Here is an 18,255-nt window from a genome sequence, read left to right on the forward strand (position 1 = left end):
CTTGTACACAAAACTGTTTAAAATACTACCTCTTGGCAAGGCATTTTTCAGTAGCTGCTTTCAGATTATTAACAAAGACTTTAAACTACAACATTAACTAGTAATCAAAGCATCGTTATTTCTTATTATGCTCTCTGGTGCCTCTGATAAGAAATGCTAAAAAGAATGACTAGCAGCTGTTCTGGCCTCAGCAGGATGCTTGCAGTTGCACCCTTTAGCCCTGGTACACAAGGTGGATGTTATGTCTGCTTACTGGTCTCTTTTACTGTGACAGCAGTATCAGGATATTTTAACCTGAATGAAGAGAGATTAGGAAAGTGTCCTAATTTTAAAGAGAACCCCCACATCCAACATACGCATAAGTTAATGTCAAGAATCACACAATTTAAATTTGACAATATTTCATTTATTGTGTTTAAGAACATTCAATAAATATCACGTTTTCAGTTTCAGATTGCAATCCTTGTGCACAGAAAGTCTGATTTTTTTCCCCTGGCATAAACTCCATTGCCAGCAATGGGTGTATGAGAACAGCCAGTCTGAAGAGGCTAATAAATACTGTAATACTCCTAAATAGCAGGTTTCTGAGCATACCCCTTCTAAATGGTATGTTACAGATTCATCATACAAATTCTTCACAGAAGAAAATAAGACTTTACTACCAACTGTCCTCTGAATATTGTTCTTTTACTAATAGTGGTCATTTATTTCATGGAACACAGTATTTAGAAATACAAAGTAGACGTGGATTGTTAAAAATATCAGGAATTTAATTTCATATATGAAGAGTAAATTGAGATGCATGTGATCAGTACTGAATTGTATGAATTTAGTTGTAATGTGCCTCTAAGTCACAACAATTCGGACCAAATGCTCACAAGAGAGGAAAAGGCAACATTTAAAAACCTCTTGCATTGTTTTGTGGATTTTTTGCTTGTTAGAACATTAAAAAAATAATCTTCATAAGTTTGGAAAAAACAGTTTAAAAGCAAATCAAAATAGTTTTAATTGCAGTGGGTTATTGTATTAAAAAATAAATATTTAAAGAAAATTCCTTCCCTTAATGAGCATCACATTCAAGTACTTCCATTTGAACATCCTTCTAAACAATACCTGCATCAGTCTGGTTTTCACTGCTTATTTTTATTTAAAAATTGTGGGTTTTTTTTTTTAAAAAAGTGTGAACACTAGTGTAAACCAAATAAAACTATAGTTAATCTTAATATACACCTCTGAATCTTAAGAAGATTCTTCACAACTGTATATTACTTATGACCCAACTTCTAATTTAGCAAAAAATAAAAATAAACTCTCAGACATTCTTTATATACATGAATTATCCTGGTCTGGGACTGAGTATTTTCATTCTGCAGTCCCTCTAACCCAAGGCATAACTTTGGGTGCATCTTTCTGCATTTTAGCTTCCTGGAAGCTTTCAGCAAATCTCTCTCTTGCTTTATCCCAGTTCTTTTTGTTCTTGCTGTTGATGATCTGAACATCTTCAACTGAAGCTGGTCTACTTGTACCCAAGCCTGCATGCATCTTGTGTATCTCAAGCTGGATCTGTCAGACACATTGAAAAGTGTTATGGATTCCATATTTCAAATACCTCAACATTACTGTCAGGGGTGAAAGTAACTTAAAAGACTTACCAATATGACGGAGTCCTTAGCGGGGCATGGCCTCAATGGAAAGAGGCGGGGCCTTTCAAGATTTAAAGGCCCTGGGGCTCTGGCTGCAGCTACCAGCTGCAGAGGCGGCTGGGAGCTCAGGGGCAAATTAAAGGGCCCGGTGTTCCTCCCACTGCAGGGAGCCCCGGGCCCTCTAAAGCACCACGGAGGCGGCAGGGTTCCAGCGGTGATTGAAAGGGCCCGGTGCTCCGGCTGCTGCAGGGAGCCCAGGGCCCTTTAAATTACCACCGGGGCCCTCTTGCCACTGCTCCAGGGTAGCAGCAACAGGGCTCCGGCGGCGATTTAAAGGGCCCAGGGCTCCCTGTAGTTGCAGGAGCACCAGGCCCTTTAAATCCCTGCCCGAGCTTAGCTGCCAGAGCTCCAGCAGTGATTTAAAGGGTCTGGAGCTCCCCACTGCAGCTGGAGCCCTGGGCCCTTTAAATCACCACCACAGGTACACCATAGTGGCTTACTTTCACTTCTGATTACTGTATACCTATCAAGGTCTGTAACTTTAAGAAACCTGCTATGTTTGACTAACAATAAAATACCCAAATCATGAACACTGATTTCATGTTGATAAAAGCCTGCTACTCATCCCATTCATTTTAGAGGTGATCTGCCAAAAAAAAAAAAAAAAAAAAAAAAAATCCACAACACCCCAAACCCTGAACTTTTTAGATGCTGAACAATCTAAAGAAATGTAAGAGGATGTTTTAGCATGTATGCAACTAGCATATTTTTTAAATTTGTGAGGCACAGTCCACCCTCTACCTTTTCCATGCAGTGCCAGATTCTCACTCCATAATATAGCACCTACCACTCTAAAATCCAAACCCCATATCTATTCTATCTGCATTCTGCTGCTCCACAACAATCCTTTCATCTTCGGAAACCGACATAGTGGCTGTGCTGGGTGCAGAAGGGGTGCATTGGGAAGGTGCTGCAACACAGCACTGCATAGATTCTGGGCAGCTCAGTTGCCCTTAGGCAAGCAGAACTTAAACAGAACTCCCACAGCTCTCTAAGTTACACTTTTTTGATGGGAGGTGTGGCACGGAGGCCACACTGGCTTCCATGGCAGCTCAAAACTGGAAGGGCGCAAAGTGGCTTAAAGCCACCTTAGCCCTTTTCTACTCCTCCATTGGTTGCAAGTTCTGTGCTATGCCATTGTGGGGCACAGCAGAGGATCTTACCCAAAAAGTCTATCTTTTAAAATATTTGCATGCTTCCTATAAAAGGGAGAACACAAAGGAAATTAGTTCTCTAGGCTTTGTGTGAAGCATTAAGATAACTGAACTACTGATTAGCTATCTAGACACAGTCTGTACCCCAGCCCCAACCTCAATTCCCTAACAATGTATACACCACTAACATTTTCCAATGAAGCACAGCAACTATTGATATATAATTTCAAAATACTAGATTAATATTTTGAAAGTGAGTACTGCCCTGCTGAAATGCCCCACATCCAGTACTTTGAAATCCTGTAAGTTCCTCATGACTTACAATGAAACTAGCATTTTTGGTGCAAATGCATTTTTATATCTCTGTGTAACCTGTAAAGCAAAAAAGTCACAGAAACCTACCGGATTTTTCATTCCGCCACCATTCTTGCCTAGCCCTTCTCCTTTTTTCCATCCCATCTTCTCCAGCATTTTGCGACCCTTGTTGCTATCACTGATTTCACTTTAAAAGTAAAGTAAAGTTAGCTAAAAACATGAGGACGACAAAATAGAATTTTAACTCTATTCCTAGTGTTTGGGGTCTGTTTTTCAAATGTGTGCACAACTGCTGCTCCTGCAAACTAGGCAATTGCACTTGCCATTACCTATATGCAAGCATGAGGGGCTGAACATGTTCATGTCTGCCTCCAGACTATGCTGAACACAATGCAAGAGCTAAACTTTATTGAATTTTTGTTGGCACTGACAAAATCTGTTTCAAGAAATGAAGTGACTTTTTTAGTATACCCTAGCTTGTGAAATTGAGTTAGTCATCCTTTGCAAAAATTGCCATTTTAAGTGAAAGGACTGTTCCAATCTTGGCTTGCTATATTTTCCATGAACAGAAAGTTGTAACTCTTGTTCTCCAAATGAATTGCCTCCACAGAGCCTCATTGTACAGTCTGAGTCCCTGGCAGCTTGACACCCAATACTATCACAACAAACCCTGTATGTCCTGAGCCCCTTGTTTCTCCATCCCAAACCGCCAGCCTCTGAGTCCATCATGACCACCATCAAAACCCTCCTCTGCCCACCAATCCTAAGTGCCCTATCTGCAAGTTCTCTCATTTGACAACCTTTACTATCCTTGTCTTCCCTATGCCAAGTTTATCATTAATCTCCTCTTTCAATAGAAAATGTCTACAAACAAACAAAAAAAACCACATTTGTTGCCTCAGAATTAGGGTTGGCTCAAGTGTATATTCTACCAGTGCAATCATTAAAATCAGGGCTATCACTGAGCAATGTCAATTCACCTGCCTTATTACCCAAACTTCGTAATTCTTAAAGGCTTATTTGCCACAACAAATGTCTTTTAATTTCCAACATACAGCCCCCTACAAATGCCTACATTCAGTTCCTCTAAAACCCACTCAATGATAATCTTGGTAAGATTATGACTTGTCATAATTAAGCATGTCAAAACAATGTGATTTAGAATAGTGGTTCTCAACCAGGAGTCTCGGGCCTCCTAGGGGGCCTCGAGCAGGTTTCGGGGGGGGTCTCTAAGCAGGGCCAGCATTAGACTCGCTGGGGCCTAGGGCAGAAAGCCATAGCCCCACCGCATGGGGCTGATACCCAGGAACCTGAGCCCTGCCATCCAGGGCTGAAGTTGAAGCCTGACCTATGTAGCTTTGTGGGGGGCCCGCAGCATGGGGCCCCAGGCAATTGCCCGGCTTGCTACCCCTGATCACCGGCCCTGGCTTTTATATACAGAAAACCACTTATGGCAGAGGTAAGCCATGGGGGTGGGGGGGGGAGGCTCAAAGAAAAAGGTTGAGAGCCTCTGATTTAGAAGAAATGGATGTATGCATTGTGAGTGACTGTATGTTGGAGGTGAAGAATCTGAGTAAATATGGATGCTACAGTGGGTTATAAGTAGAGCTCTACCAAATTCATGGCCATGAAAAATGCATCACGGACCATGAAATCTGGTCTTCCCCCATGAAATCTGTTTTTTGTGTGCTTTTACCCTATTCTATACAGCTCTCACAGGGGAGACCAGCATTTCTCAAATTGGGGGTTCTGACCCAAAAGGGAGTTGCAGGGGTGGGGGTGTATCTCAAGGTTATTTTAAGGGGGTTGCGGTATTGCTACCCTTACTTCTGTGCTGCCTTCAGAGCTGGGCAGCCGGAGAGCAGCAACTGTTGGATGAGTGCCCAGCTCTGAAAGCAGCGCCCCGACAGCACAGCGCAGAAGTAAGGATGACAATATCATACCATGCCATCCTTACTTCTACGCTGCTGCTGGTGGTGGTGGCTCTGCCTTCAGAGCTGGGTTCCTGGCCACCAGCCACCCCTCTCCAGCTGTCCAGTTTGAAGGCAGTGCAGCTGCCAGCAGCAGCGCAGATGTAAGGGTGGCAGGACCGCAACTCCCCCCTTACAATAACCTTGCTATCCCCACACAATTCCTTTTTGGGTCAGGATCCCTACAATTATAACACCATGAAATTTCAGATTAAATTATTTTTAAAATCCTATGACCATGAAATTGCCCAAAACAGACCGTGAATTTGGTAGGGCTCTAGTTGTAAGGCATAGGAACTGAGGTTGCTGTGGACACTGACGTAGTGTAACTGGTTATTTCCTTGACTTTAATTTATTGTGTTGATAAGAAATGCACTTGAGGAAACTTAATGCTAGATTAAAATTTGTGTGTGGGGGTTAATGGTGGCCTAATGTGAATCTGGGAGTCAGTGTAGTAACCTGAGCGCTCTTACACTGTACATTCAGCCCAAATGATATCAAATCAGGTTACCATTATAAATTCACTTTATCACCACCTATAAACGTGCACGAAAGGTTTGCTATGCATTAGCAGAGCACAGAATAAGATTTTACAGACTTACACATGGACTGAAGCTGGAGTATCATCCCTTTGAAATGTCCCCTCACTTCCAATGGTCTCCCTGCGTTTTCCTGCTCTATCTTTGTAATTTGGATTTTTTACTGCTTTGTTGTCTTCATAGTCTGTATTCTTGACAAACACAAAAATTCCATTATGGAAAGAGATCAGTGACAGGCTTTAAATGCTCCTTTTTTGTAAACCTGTTTTTCTTTTTCCCAAACAACTAGAATAGCGTCACCATATTTTATTAATTCAAAACCTCATGACCAAATACTATAGAATTCTCCTTCAGTAGTTCCATGTCACTACCACATGATAATATGTTATTAGCAAGTACATCAGTTTTATGCCAGTCTAATTAAAACCATATAATCTCTCTATAGTACCATGTTCCTGGTATAATTAAAGGTATGTGACCTCCTGACATGAAGAGTCAATTTCCTCATATTAAGCACAAAACCATATTTACAACCATTGGGAATTTAATGTATTGCAATTTTATCTCTCTAAGTAGTGCCCCAGGAATCCTGCTGCCCATTAATGTCAATTACTACAGAATGAATGAGAGATTCTGTACTTATACAGATTCTGTGCTGGTGATATTTGATTAGCTGCTAAAGTAAAGGGACCCTGAAGGCATCCTGTTTCCAACATGAATGTGCACTACAGAGGGGCTGGTCATCACATGTTAAGGTTGGTTCTAAAATATCCTTAAAATTGGACACGTGCATATAAACATAATACAACCTGTACATGTAAATACATGCACACAAATATCGTAAGTGCATATATACACACACACACACACACACACACACACACACAAATACATATTCACAATGTGTAAACAATACATGCACCACATTTTAAAGTATATAGATATGTATGGATACATATGCTACACTATTGATTGAAACACTATTATGCCCCTCCAAAAAAAATTGTACTAGAGCATGGAAAAAATAAACCACAAATTAAAAACATATGATAACTTTTACAATGAGCTGCTTAAGTGAGACTCAAAAGAACGCTCAACTAAACTTCAGAACACTCAAAGTATTTCTTTATGGGATGGTGGAAATAAGAGATTTAATTTTTTTTCTTAAATCCTCTCTCTCCTCCCATCATTTCTTCTCCATTGCTTTCCCTTTTTCTCACTTCTTATTCCTCAGGCTCTCTCCTTTCAAGTCTAGTTTGTGCTGAACTGCAGTGCCCCTTTCCCAGCTTGTAGTAAGAAAAATCACAGGATATCTTATCTTCAAAGGGATAGGCATCTGGCTTTATTCTCAAATCACTACAACTGGACATTTTTTCCTGGAGCCTGTATGAGAGAACTTCCACCTCCACCTACCTACTTTTATTCCTCTTTGAATGTTATTTGTAAAATAGCAGCTATAATTAGTGTGTGTAAGATTAGAACTTCTCATTAAACCAGCATACTTTAAATAAGGTGCATATTTGAAAACTTTCTCTGTTAAAATCTATGATTTAAACTAGGAATCACAGAGTAAATATAAACTCCACAGATTTCAAGCAGTTCATAAACACTTATTGTGAACTTACCTGTAAACCATATTTTACCCGGATTTTTTTTAATGCTTTTCTTCTAACTAATTCTCTCTCTTCTTTGCTCAGTGCTGGACCTAAAGGGAGACCACAAGACCAGATTTAACTGGATAATTAAGTAATACTGTTTTGAAGTACAGACAGAATTAATATTATAGAAAATTTTGTTCTAACTACTGTTGTTCTACAATTGCTAAAATGATCAATAGAACTGAGTATAATGACTACATATAATAGATTTAAGTTTCCTTTCTGTTTTGTGTGTTCCTAGATCCTAAACAAAAATTGCTAGCTGTAGCAATATGATCAGAATGTTGTATTTCTGTTACAAGTTAACTTCAAGAACACAATGCTACTAAATAACCCAAATCTTCTAACATATTTATGTATATGTATTGAGAGGAAAATACATCACATGACATATAGTACAGAAATATACCCAGTTGACAGCACACCATTTTCTTTCTTATAACTATTTGAAATAGAACTACCTGGTTCAGGGAAAAGGGTGACTATTTTACATTCTCAATTAATTTTGTAATGTAAGAGCTACCGTCAATACCATATCCAACAATATCATCACTTACCAGAAAATTCCTTTTTCTTATCAAGGCGAAGATGTGCTCTGACCTGTCCCGGTTCACATCCATCACAGGTGTCACTGCCAGGATGTATGTGAAAGGATAACACAGTTTCTCCGATCTTTACTTCATCCCCGTGTTCCAGAACATAGGGGTCACATTTTGTTTTAGGCTACAGAAAAATAATTATACCGTTTTGTCAGTTGTATTTATTAGAATAACTGATAAATGCACCATTACATGTATTCCATGAATATTGTTTATATGTGAGTCATTGGTATCTTGGTAATCTAACTACATTTTTAACTGGAATAGATTTCTCATAATTCCTAATCCAAAATAAATATGAAAATTTATCATAAGTACACCTAAAACCTGAGCAGAAGCAAAGAAATGATCCATGCATGGAAGAAAAACCACTCAGCAAAATCAGTGTAGATTTATAAGTCAGAATTTCATTTAAAATGACCATGTGACTGATCTGCTTTTCTATAATGCAATATATGTCCCTAGTGTCCTAATCACAGTAAGTTGCAATGCTCACCTGTAGAATCTGATTTCCGTTAACAACTGTTCCATTCTGACTGCCTTGATCCACGAGAACATAATTTTGCAATTCATGGTCAAAATACACTTCTGCATGAAACTAGAAAAATATAATGAAATAAAATGTTTTCACTGCATATCATTTAGTTTACATATTATCTTAATATTCCAGGATGTATTTTAGTGATCTGTTAACATACATCTGGTATTGTAAGTTAAGTCACACTGTTGCAGGCTGACTTGACCAAATTGAGGAGTACATGAACAAAACCTAGTATTTCTAGCATGCTAAATTCCATATCAGCACAACTGTATTTGTTGATTGGGCTGTACAGATTTACAAAAGGGAACAATCCTATAAAGGCACAGAGACTGACGAAGATGACCTCATAGATCTTTTCTGTCTCTAGATTCTATGAATAGGATAAACCACAATTCAACTGAAGTTTATTTTAAAGGTGCTAACCCTAGAGCTTTGTGATGATCTTATTTTAATCTTTTTTTTCAAAAAGATGTAAACGTGAAAGTGATCCAGACAGCAACAAAATGCTGCCAAGTATTGCAGGTGGAAGAAAACAGCTTACTGCCACTAACTTTCTATGGTTCCCTTGGAAAGTCACTTAACTTCTCCCTGCCTTAGTTTCTTCGTGTAAAATGAGAATAAGCCCTGACCTCATGGGTGTTACGATATTAAAGCAGTTTGAGATTCTTGCATGATAGGTATTTTAAAACAACTCAACTGCCCACAAATTGGTGAGTTTGGTTATTCACAGTAGGAGGTGAATTAAACAACAAATTATGGTGTTACAGAGAAATAAAAGCTCTTGACAGAAATGACAACCTTGTTCTGAGAATTTTAGGGATGTTTATGGAAAAAAAAAATTAAGAGAGGTTGTTTGGACCAGCAGCAAGTACCAAAGCCAAATAGTAGAGGGCCTGGGGTAGCGTTTGAACACTTGCAGTGAATTTCAGATGCAATTCTGTCCACGTTAAGAGTAACTGGGGCCTCTCTTCTTCTATCCTCCTCCTTCCCTCCCTGCAGAAACCACAACCTTTGCCCCCTCCCCTCTGAAACCAGGATCCCTCTTCCCCATCCCCTCCCAGTCTATGGCCAAGAGGGGGCCCTGGGACCTTCCTTGTTGTGCCCCTGACCCCACAATCCCAAACAGGGAGGATGGTAGGATTGGCCCTAGGAAAGCTGCCCTCCAATGCCACCTAAAGCCCTTAATTACCTTGGCCAGTCCTGGGCCTCGAGCTCCTTCCCAGATGATCCTCCTCCTTTGTCATGTTCCCTCTCTCCTCCACCACCTCCTCCTTCTCTCCCCAGCAGAATATGCAGCTAGGATCTGATAGGATGTACGCTGCGGTGATTGTCAGTGGGGTTTGGGTTGCAGGATTTGCTGCTCAAGCCACAAGCTGCGTGTGTGTTGCACTCCAGTTGCCCAATGTGGAGCCAGCTGGCCTGCTCTAGGTCCAGCAGGGTCCACACAGGGCAGCTACAGTGCAACATGCAACCTGTGGCTTGGCCCATGAATCCAGCAGTGCCCCAAACGATTCTAAATCACTGTGGCATGCCTCCTATCAGACCCTGACTGCACAGTCTGCACATATGCCACTGGGTGGTGGTGAAGAATGCCACCCTGTGGCACTATTTTCTGTGTTGGTCAAACCCAAGTGGCGATGGGTGACTGACCCACACTTTTCCATATATAAATAAAGTGTGCATAGTTCAGCTCGCAAAATCTGTAGATTTAAACTGATTTAGTAATTTTATAATTACATGAAAAAATTAAGATTACAAAAAAATGAGGGATGGCATCTCTGTATTGAGTTGCTATATACTCCTGATTCAAACAATACCTTCCTAAAAGATCATTAATAGTTACCAATCATTTAACCATCAGAGGAATGAGATTCTGGAACTGCCTTCAAATAGGTGTAATGGGGGCAAACTAACTAGTTTTAAGATGCAGCTTGATATATTTATGAACAGGATTATATGATGAGATTACCTGCAATAGTAAGGGATCGGACTCAATGACCCAGGAGATGCCTTCCAGCCCTATGTCACTAATAGTAGAAAAAGGAATTTCACGGTTTTCAGTAGAAACCACTTAATTGGCATCCCGATAAATGGTATGGTTGGATTAACTGGAGTGATGGTCAGGGAACAGATTCAGTAAAATGTGTTTCAGCTACTAGAAGCAAAGGATAACTGGTAGCCCTAGTCTGTTTAAATAGCTTATCTGTAGGGCCCTACCAAATTCATAGTCCATTTTGGTAAATTTCACAGTCACAGGATTTAAAAAATCTTAAATGTAATTATTTCAGCTATTTGAATCTGAAATTTCATGGTGATGTAATTGTAGAGGTCCTGACCCAAAAAGGAGTTGTGGGGGGATTGCAAGGTTATTGTAGGGGGTTGCAGTACTGCTACTCTTACTTCTGCACTGCTGCTGGTAGTGGCACTGCTTTCAGAGCTGGGCAGCTGGAGAGTGGCAGCAGTTGACTGAGGGCCCAGCTCTGCAGGGAGCAGCACAGAAATAAGGATGGCATGGTATGGTATTGCCACCCTTACTTCTGTGCTGGTGCCTGCAGAGCTGGGCCCTCAGTCAGCAGTCGCCACTCTCCAGCCACCCAGCTCCGAAGGCAGCAGCGCAGAAGTAAGGGTGGCATAGTATTGCCACCCTCACTTCTGCACTGCTGCTGGGGGTGGCAGGGGAGGAGAAGAGGAGGGGGCAGGAAGCGGGGCGCTGCCTTCAGAGGTTGGTGCCTGGCCAACAGCCAATGCTCTCTGGCTGCCCAGCTCTGAAGACAGCGGAGAAGCGAGGGTGGCAATATCGTGACCTCGCTAAAATAACCTTTGATCCCCTTGCAACTTCCTTTTCAGTCAGGACCCCAATTTGAGAAATGCTGGACTGCCCCATGAAATTTGTATAGTATAGGGTAAACACAGACAAAAGACCAGATTTCATGGTCTGTGACACATTTTTCATGGCTGCGAATTTGGTAGGACCCTAGTTATCTGGTTCTGTCTGAAGCCTATTTACAATAGTTTAAAGGTGTTAAGGGTGTTTATATAGCCTAAATGTGCTCACTTCATACTGCTTTTCTTGATGAAGACTACTAAATTTAAGGTCTGTACTTTTTTATTGAAGTAGTTAGTGAAATAAAAATAAGTATATAACAAAATATAGTCGTATGAGCCTCTGATAATCTCTTAATTAGAAAAAATATTTTTCCATTGCCCTGTATCAAAGAAGAGAATGCTACTAAATTTCCTCTCCCCTTGAGAGCTCATTTTACATAACAATTACCTAGAAGATAAATCAGACGAACACATGAAAAATCTAGTTCTCAACTCATCTCTGGGATTTGAATATTGATATGACCAGCAAAAAGTCTTAATTAGTTTTCCAAAATATTCTGTACCCACCGCTGTAATAGGTTTTAAACATTGTGAATAACTGGAAAGCTCAAGATTAAAATTGTATTTAATAAATTCCTTCCTGTGTTACTATCACAAGCTATTTAAAAGCAAAGAATTTTTTTTTTAAATCAACATTTATATTGTGAATTTTTAAGTTTTTCATGTCACTGCACTTGGACACTGAAATTAAACTGCTGGTTTTGGTCAGTTTTACTTTGTTTCCTTTCCATTGGGACAGTGCTGCACTGTTTCCAAAACTGTAGGGAAACCATTAAAAAAAACATTCCTCTGCTTAAAGACAAGTTCATTTAAAAAAAACCACACACTTCTTTTAATAGCAGGACTCTTGCAAGACTCTTAAAAACACACACTAAAATTTTGGCCTATATTTCTGACAGCGTACTTTTAAATTTCTTGATCTATCAGAATACAAAAATAACAATTTAAGAATTACCTTACTGACTCCAACTTCAGGAATCTGGAGGGTGTGTTCCATATCTTTCTCTCTGTAAAAACACGTAAATAGTTAGTTAACTTGATTTCTGGCATACATAATTATGTAACTTATATCACGGTACCAGAGAGAGTTAAGATATTTCACACTAATTTGGTTGTGTTATAATTTCTTAAAGAAAAAGTTTTTAATATAATCAGTGACAAGAAGCACACTTTGTACAAATCGCAATATCAAGTTTCCTTTCTGAACTATTAAGAAGCTGTACAGACTGAAAACTATCGTGATGCAATATATGATGGGGAGAATTATGTTATGTACCTTGTTACATCTATAAATACTAACCCATGCAGCAGACAATGAACATATAATTAAGCTGAATCTATAAACTTATCAGGGAAAAAAGGCTGATTCCACACAAGCAGACAAGGCCTGTAAGAAAACGGCTTTGGTTATGGAGAGACCACAGGAAAATCCTGCATACTTTGTGCTCTTCAGTGGGTCTCTACAGTAGTGTTTAGGGCACAGATATGCATTTTTAGCATCAGACGGGATATAACTAGTGGAACTATAAACTACTTGGATCCCTTGACCAAAATTCCTGTGTAGTGGACAGTCATCACAATCTAGGAGCCAGCTGTAGTAACTGATGCGTGACTGTACAGATAGTAAAGGACCTCAGGATGCAGGTTGAGAGGAGGAATTTCCATCTATTATGATCTCCACAAAGTTGTGTACTACAATGTCCATTTACTGAGCCTGTGGAATCAAATCCTATATACATATCCCACCATCGAAATGCCAACAGCACACAGCATACTACACAGCTGAAAGGGAGGAAAAATTTTGGCAACCAACACTGCTCTTACATAATATCACTACTCTTGCATGAAATACCTCCAAGAGAACTCTGATATCCACAAGGAGCAGACAGGACTTTTTGAAGATCTCATCCAAAAGACATCCATGGAAAGATAAACTCAAACTCAATTTATGTATTTCAGAGATGAAGAGTTGAGTCAACTCTACTGGAATGTGACTATGAGAGACCAGGGTTCCAGCATAAATAGCTAATATGCTTCACTCTGAATTTCAGAATTATATTTTTTTTACTTGTGAAAGAGGCACTTAGTGGCCTCAAAGTCATTATCACCTTTTGGGAGGTGATAATAGCTTTCACTGAACTCACTGCAGCCAATCACACTGCACTCATTTGCAATCTACTAGTTACTACTATACCAAAACTTCAGAATTGCTAATGTAAAAAGATGAACGCAAACGTAGTGACTCATCACACAATTTTTCAATGTCAGACATGAGCCAGGACTGCACAGATTCCAGTCAATGTTACCTTCCAATTGTAGCAGCCTTCACAGCTGTGATGATATAAAGTGATCCAGTCTGCAGTACGGGTGATCTAATTACAATTACTCTGATACATGGAGGCCAAATTCTCTCTTCATCTATATTTATAAAAAGTAAGTATTAGTAAAAAGCAAAGCCTACAACTATGATACCACAGTCCTCTAACTTTTCAGATGCTTGGAAAGGATTTACCCACACCTCAACTGCAATTAATTGGTGTTGTCCGGCACAATCCTGCATCAGTTTTAGCAAATGAAATGTACAAGCAGTTCTGACAGAACAACTTTGATTAAGCTATTCTTCAAAAGGCCTATTTGTCCATTTCCAGTCCAAACTATCAGAAATGTTTTTTCCTCAGTGTGTTGGAATGGGCTACTTGGATTACTTGTATGTACTGAAGTGCATATTTACTTCAACCAGCATAAAAAATAACTTTGTAGAAGTTATTGACATGCTGTTTAATTTATGAGTTATTAGGGATAGTTGATTAGAAATAAACAAATTAACATTTTGTTTAAAATGTAGTTCTACTCTGAAAAGAAACTATCTAAAATATAATCTTATTCAACAAATGTGCTCCTTATTGGTATTCAGAGTTATATCTGATTACTTCAATAACTAAAGTTTAGTTTTGAGTACTTTTTAGCACTACAGAGCCATCGCAGTTAAAAGAGAATAAGCTGTATTCTGTTCCTTCTTGTGCATGAAGAGAATTGTTAACTGAATTCCAATTGCTTGGGTAAACTATGTGTCTTCAAATATACATGTGCAACAGCATTGTCTTTAATGAAGTTGAGCAGGTGTAATTAAGGGCATAATTTGAAAATACTGGGTTGCACAGATGCAAGGACAGAAATCAGCCTGCAGTTTCTTTATTACTCTGGTACTGATGCACAAGCTAGAAAGAACGCAGCTTGACTTTCAGATCCTAGGCTGAGTTTGCAGAGTTGATAGTTAGAAAAGCATTTTTCTAATGAGTAGAAGGAGAAAAATTAAACAAGGTGTTACAAGGTAAGAACCACCGAATTACCAAGATGCTATTTTTGCACTCACTTTTCAGACTAGTATGTTCTAAGGATGCCTTTATTTATATTAAAAGCACCCGATGGTCAGAGATTACCATGAATGTAATTCTGATGTTTACTAAAACCCAAAACTTACCTCTGAAGTCAACGATCTTAAATGCAAATGTAATATATTATCATACCAGTTACATGGAATTCATGATTAAAATAACACTAGAGTTCTAAACCAGTTAGGGTGGAGTTCACTTTATCTGCATAAAGCCTGAGTAACCTGGCTCTATGTGAGTGAAGAAAAGGGATATTACAGATAAAATTTCTTAACTGTAGCCAGGTCATGGGGTTGCAGTACAGGGCCCTTGCAGCTACTACTCAAATCTGTGGGTTGGAAAAACAACTGCAGCCCCTCCATGACTTTTCGGTAACGTTTATGGGTCAGAGGATCTGCATAAAGCTAGATCTTGTGACCTCTTCCACAGTACAGTCCTTCTGCTAACCTCTATCCCAGAGTTTCTCAAACAAGGGTCACTGCTTGTGTAGCGAGAGCCCCTGGCGGGCCAGGCTGGTGTGTTTACCTGCCCCGCCCACAGGTCCGGCCGATCACGGCTCCTATTGGCCGTGGATCACTGCTCCGGGCCAATGGGAGCTGCTGGAAGCGGCGGCCAGTAAGCCCCTTGGCTCCCAGCAGCTCCCATTGACCGGGAGCAGCAATCCGTGGCCAACAGGAGCCGCAATCAGCCGGACCTGTGGGCAGGGCAGGTAAACACACCGGCCCGGCCCGCCAGAGGCTTTCCCTACACAAGCGGTGACCCCTGTTTGAGAAACCCTGCTCTATCCTATCCAGAGTCAACAATGAAGACACTTTGGCAATAACTACTATGAGCTCGAGATGTGATTCTCAGGTCGCATATATATACTCATGCCGCTCTCATCTGAACTAGCACACTAAAAACAGTAGAGCAGCCATGGTAGCATGAGCAGTGGCAGTCAGGGATAGCAGCCCTGAGCACAAACCCACCTGAACCCTTTGGGTACATACTTGGGGTGGCTAGCCCATGCTGCTGCTGCTGCCGCCCGTGCCTCTGCCATAACACTACTATTTTTAGCTCAGTAGCTCTGATGAGAGCTAATGCACATATATGTATGCAAACTGGGAATCACTCATCTAGCTGGTAGTATAGACACACCCTTTCAAAAGGCACAGAGGCCTCCCTGTACACCTACTCCATCCACAGCCACTCGAACATGTCCAAAGTAGGACTTAAAGTGGTCTGGAGGGATTGTGCTCATTCTCTGCAGCATAGATGAGCTTCACTCTCAGTAGATTATATGGTATTTGTCTAGAGAACCTTTATCAATAACAAATTCTATGCACTACTTGGAGAATTGATCCCAGAAATTACTATAAGCATAGGACTGTGATCTTAATTTTAGTATATATAGGTTACACTCTCTAGTGTATATGTATTATGGCATTACTTCCCTGTCTAAAAGTTCTTGTTACAATTTTCTCTACACAAACGATATTCGGTCTACGTAAGCAGAGAAAGAGTATCATGTTAACATCACAAACTAAAAAAATACTCATATGACAGCTTTTACAAGAACAAAATCCATATTTGTTTTTAGTCCTAACAACAGTGGAAGGAAAGAGTGGAAAGAACACAATAAATATTGGCATAAGCTTTTATATTTCACTGAAGACTGCAGTTTTTAAAGCTAAACTACCTCAAGTCATCCCTTTTCAGTTTTATTTTTATGAGTCACTATTATTTTCTTATAGTTTGCTCTCATGTATTTACCGGACTTCTGAAAAAACTACAGAAAATACTGTATATAAAAGCCATAATAATTCACCTTCATTTTCAGAGTCTTCTGAGTTTACACTCTCTTCACTTGTCACTTCATCTTCAGTGCTATACTCCTCACATTCAGAGTCAGTAATTTCACCTTCTTCTGGCTCACTCTCTGTCTCTATTATTTTACTGTCATCCATAAATGCAGCAGTATCTTGTGTTTTTCTGTTAAGGTGTGAATTTATACCATCTGAAATAATTGATTCTTTGGCTATTAGTCTGTTTCTTATATCAATGTCCACTTTAGCCTTCTTTCTTGCATTTGGAGACTCCTCCTCTTCAGTAGAATTTATTTGCTCATTAGTGGTGAAAAGGCAATTCAGACTTCTGGGTGATTTCTGCTCCTCTTTGTCCAAATCCTGGAGAGGATTTATAGAAACCAAACTTGAGGAATTAAACATTGTCTTTAGGGACTGAATTCTTTTAATCTTTAAATAACAGATTTAAATCCTTCACTAGATGTTATAACTAGTGTCAAGAGATTTTTAAATCAATAAACTTGTGTGTGCATGCAAGAGAGAGGTTCCAGATGACACCTTTCACCCATTTCAAGTGTATCCAAGATGTTATGGCTATCTATCACTCTCTTCTTCTAATCCCTTCACTGACAGCCTCTTTCTTCACAACAAGCTTCAGGGTTCTTGTTCTTACTCTCAAAGACCTGTGTAAATCCATCCCAAATACGTCTCTTCTGCTTTCATCTCTCCTAATTTCTCTTTCCCCCTCACTCAATTCCTATTCTCCTTCCAACCTTCCTCAATTGTTCTTCATCTCTTCCTCTATGTCTGTCTTCTCTTTTTTTACACTGTTCCCTATGCCTGGAACTCCCTGCTACGTTCGCTGATCGACCTTTCTTTCTTTCTTCTTTCAAACTTGCATCTTTAACAAAGCCTTTCATTACAAGGCACTGCAGAAGTAGTTTAATTTTCCAAGTTCCCATTATAATGCCACAGAAGATTCATACTGAAAATCTATTTCCTTACTGAAAGACTTTTCTCTATTACACATACACACATGGCTTTATTGCATGTTTGTCCATCAGTGTTTGGTTTATAGCATGCATTTGATTTTCCTTCACAAGACCATCAAAAATTTCACAACACAAAATATTAAATCAAAACAAAGAATTACATAAACTTTTCCAGACTATTTAAGAAAAACTGTAGTCATAAGTCTGAATCTACCAACCCTGAGACTTAAGTGAACAGAAAAGCTTTGTCAAGTAAATGAAAAACATTTAAGATCCCAAATTATTTACTTATTTGGAACCCTGAACTCAGATGTTTTGCAATAAATCCAATACTCTTGAAACAGAGCAGGTAAACAATGGAAAAGTGCCTTTCAAGTATTTTTTAAAAAGATTATATATAAACATGAATTAATCTTAATGTAAACCCTGTGAAAGAAGTTAAGTATTTTCATGTTATAAATGTGGAAACTGGAATAGAGAGGTAAAGTAACTTGCTCAAGGCCGGTCAATGGCAGAACTGTCATTAGAACACAAGAATTCCTGTCACCCAGTCTTGGCCTTAACTCACTAGGCAGCAAAGAACATTTAAGTCTACATGCACATTTAGCTGTTTTGGAACTTGAAAACATTTTCAAAGAGCTTTTCTGCTCAACGCACATTAAATTCTCGTTAAACAGCAATTCTAGAAGAACTTTAGACTGTTCCAACCAAAGGACCACCAT

At 39.5% G+C, this 18,255-nt stretch overlaps 1 protein-coding gene across 4 annotated transcripts in view; it reads right to left on the minus strand.

Moving 5' to 3' along the window:
- Nucleotides 1–384: 384 nt before the first annotated feature.
- Nucleotides 385–18,255, minus strand: part of AGGF1 (angiogenic factor with G-patch and FHA domains 1) — a 42,149-nt gene continuing 24,278 nt past the window's right edge. For 2 of the 4 annotated variants that reach the window (XM_050944579.1, XM_050944580.1), the window contains exons 6-14: nucleotides 16,565–16,922; nucleotides 13,672–13,783; nucleotides 12,321–12,372; nucleotides 8,435–8,536; nucleotides 7,897–8,062; nucleotides 7,307–7,386; nucleotides 5,745–5,872; nucleotides 3,260–3,359; nucleotides 385–1,563 (exon numbers count right to left, since the gene is read on the minus strand). In XM_050944579.1, the coding sequence (XP_050800536.1) occupies nucleotides 1,363–1,563; nucleotides 3,260–3,359; nucleotides 5,745–5,872; nucleotides 7,307–7,386; nucleotides 7,897–8,062; nucleotides 8,435–8,536; nucleotides 12,321–12,372; nucleotides 13,672–13,783; nucleotides 16,565–16,922 (1,299 nt within the window). In that variant the 3' untranslated portion in view covers nucleotides 385–1,362. Of the gene's footprint in view, nucleotides 1,564–3,259; nucleotides 3,383–5,744; nucleotides 5,873–7,306; nucleotides 7,387–7,896; nucleotides 8,063–8,434; nucleotides 8,537–12,320; nucleotides 12,373–13,671; nucleotides 13,784–16,564; nucleotides 16,923–18,255 lie in introns of those variants that run through there. The other 2 variants (XM_050944581.1, XM_050944582.1) reach the window with 2 other exon arrangements.

This window comes from Gopherus flavomarginatus, chromosome 3 (genome assembly GCF_025201925.1).
Source record: "Gopherus flavomarginatus isolate rGopFla2 chromosome 3, rGopFla2.mat.asm, whole genome shotgun sequence".
In the NCBI taxonomy this organism is placed as follows: Eukaryota; Metazoa; Chordata; order Testudines; family Testudinidae; genus Gopherus; species Gopherus flavomarginatus.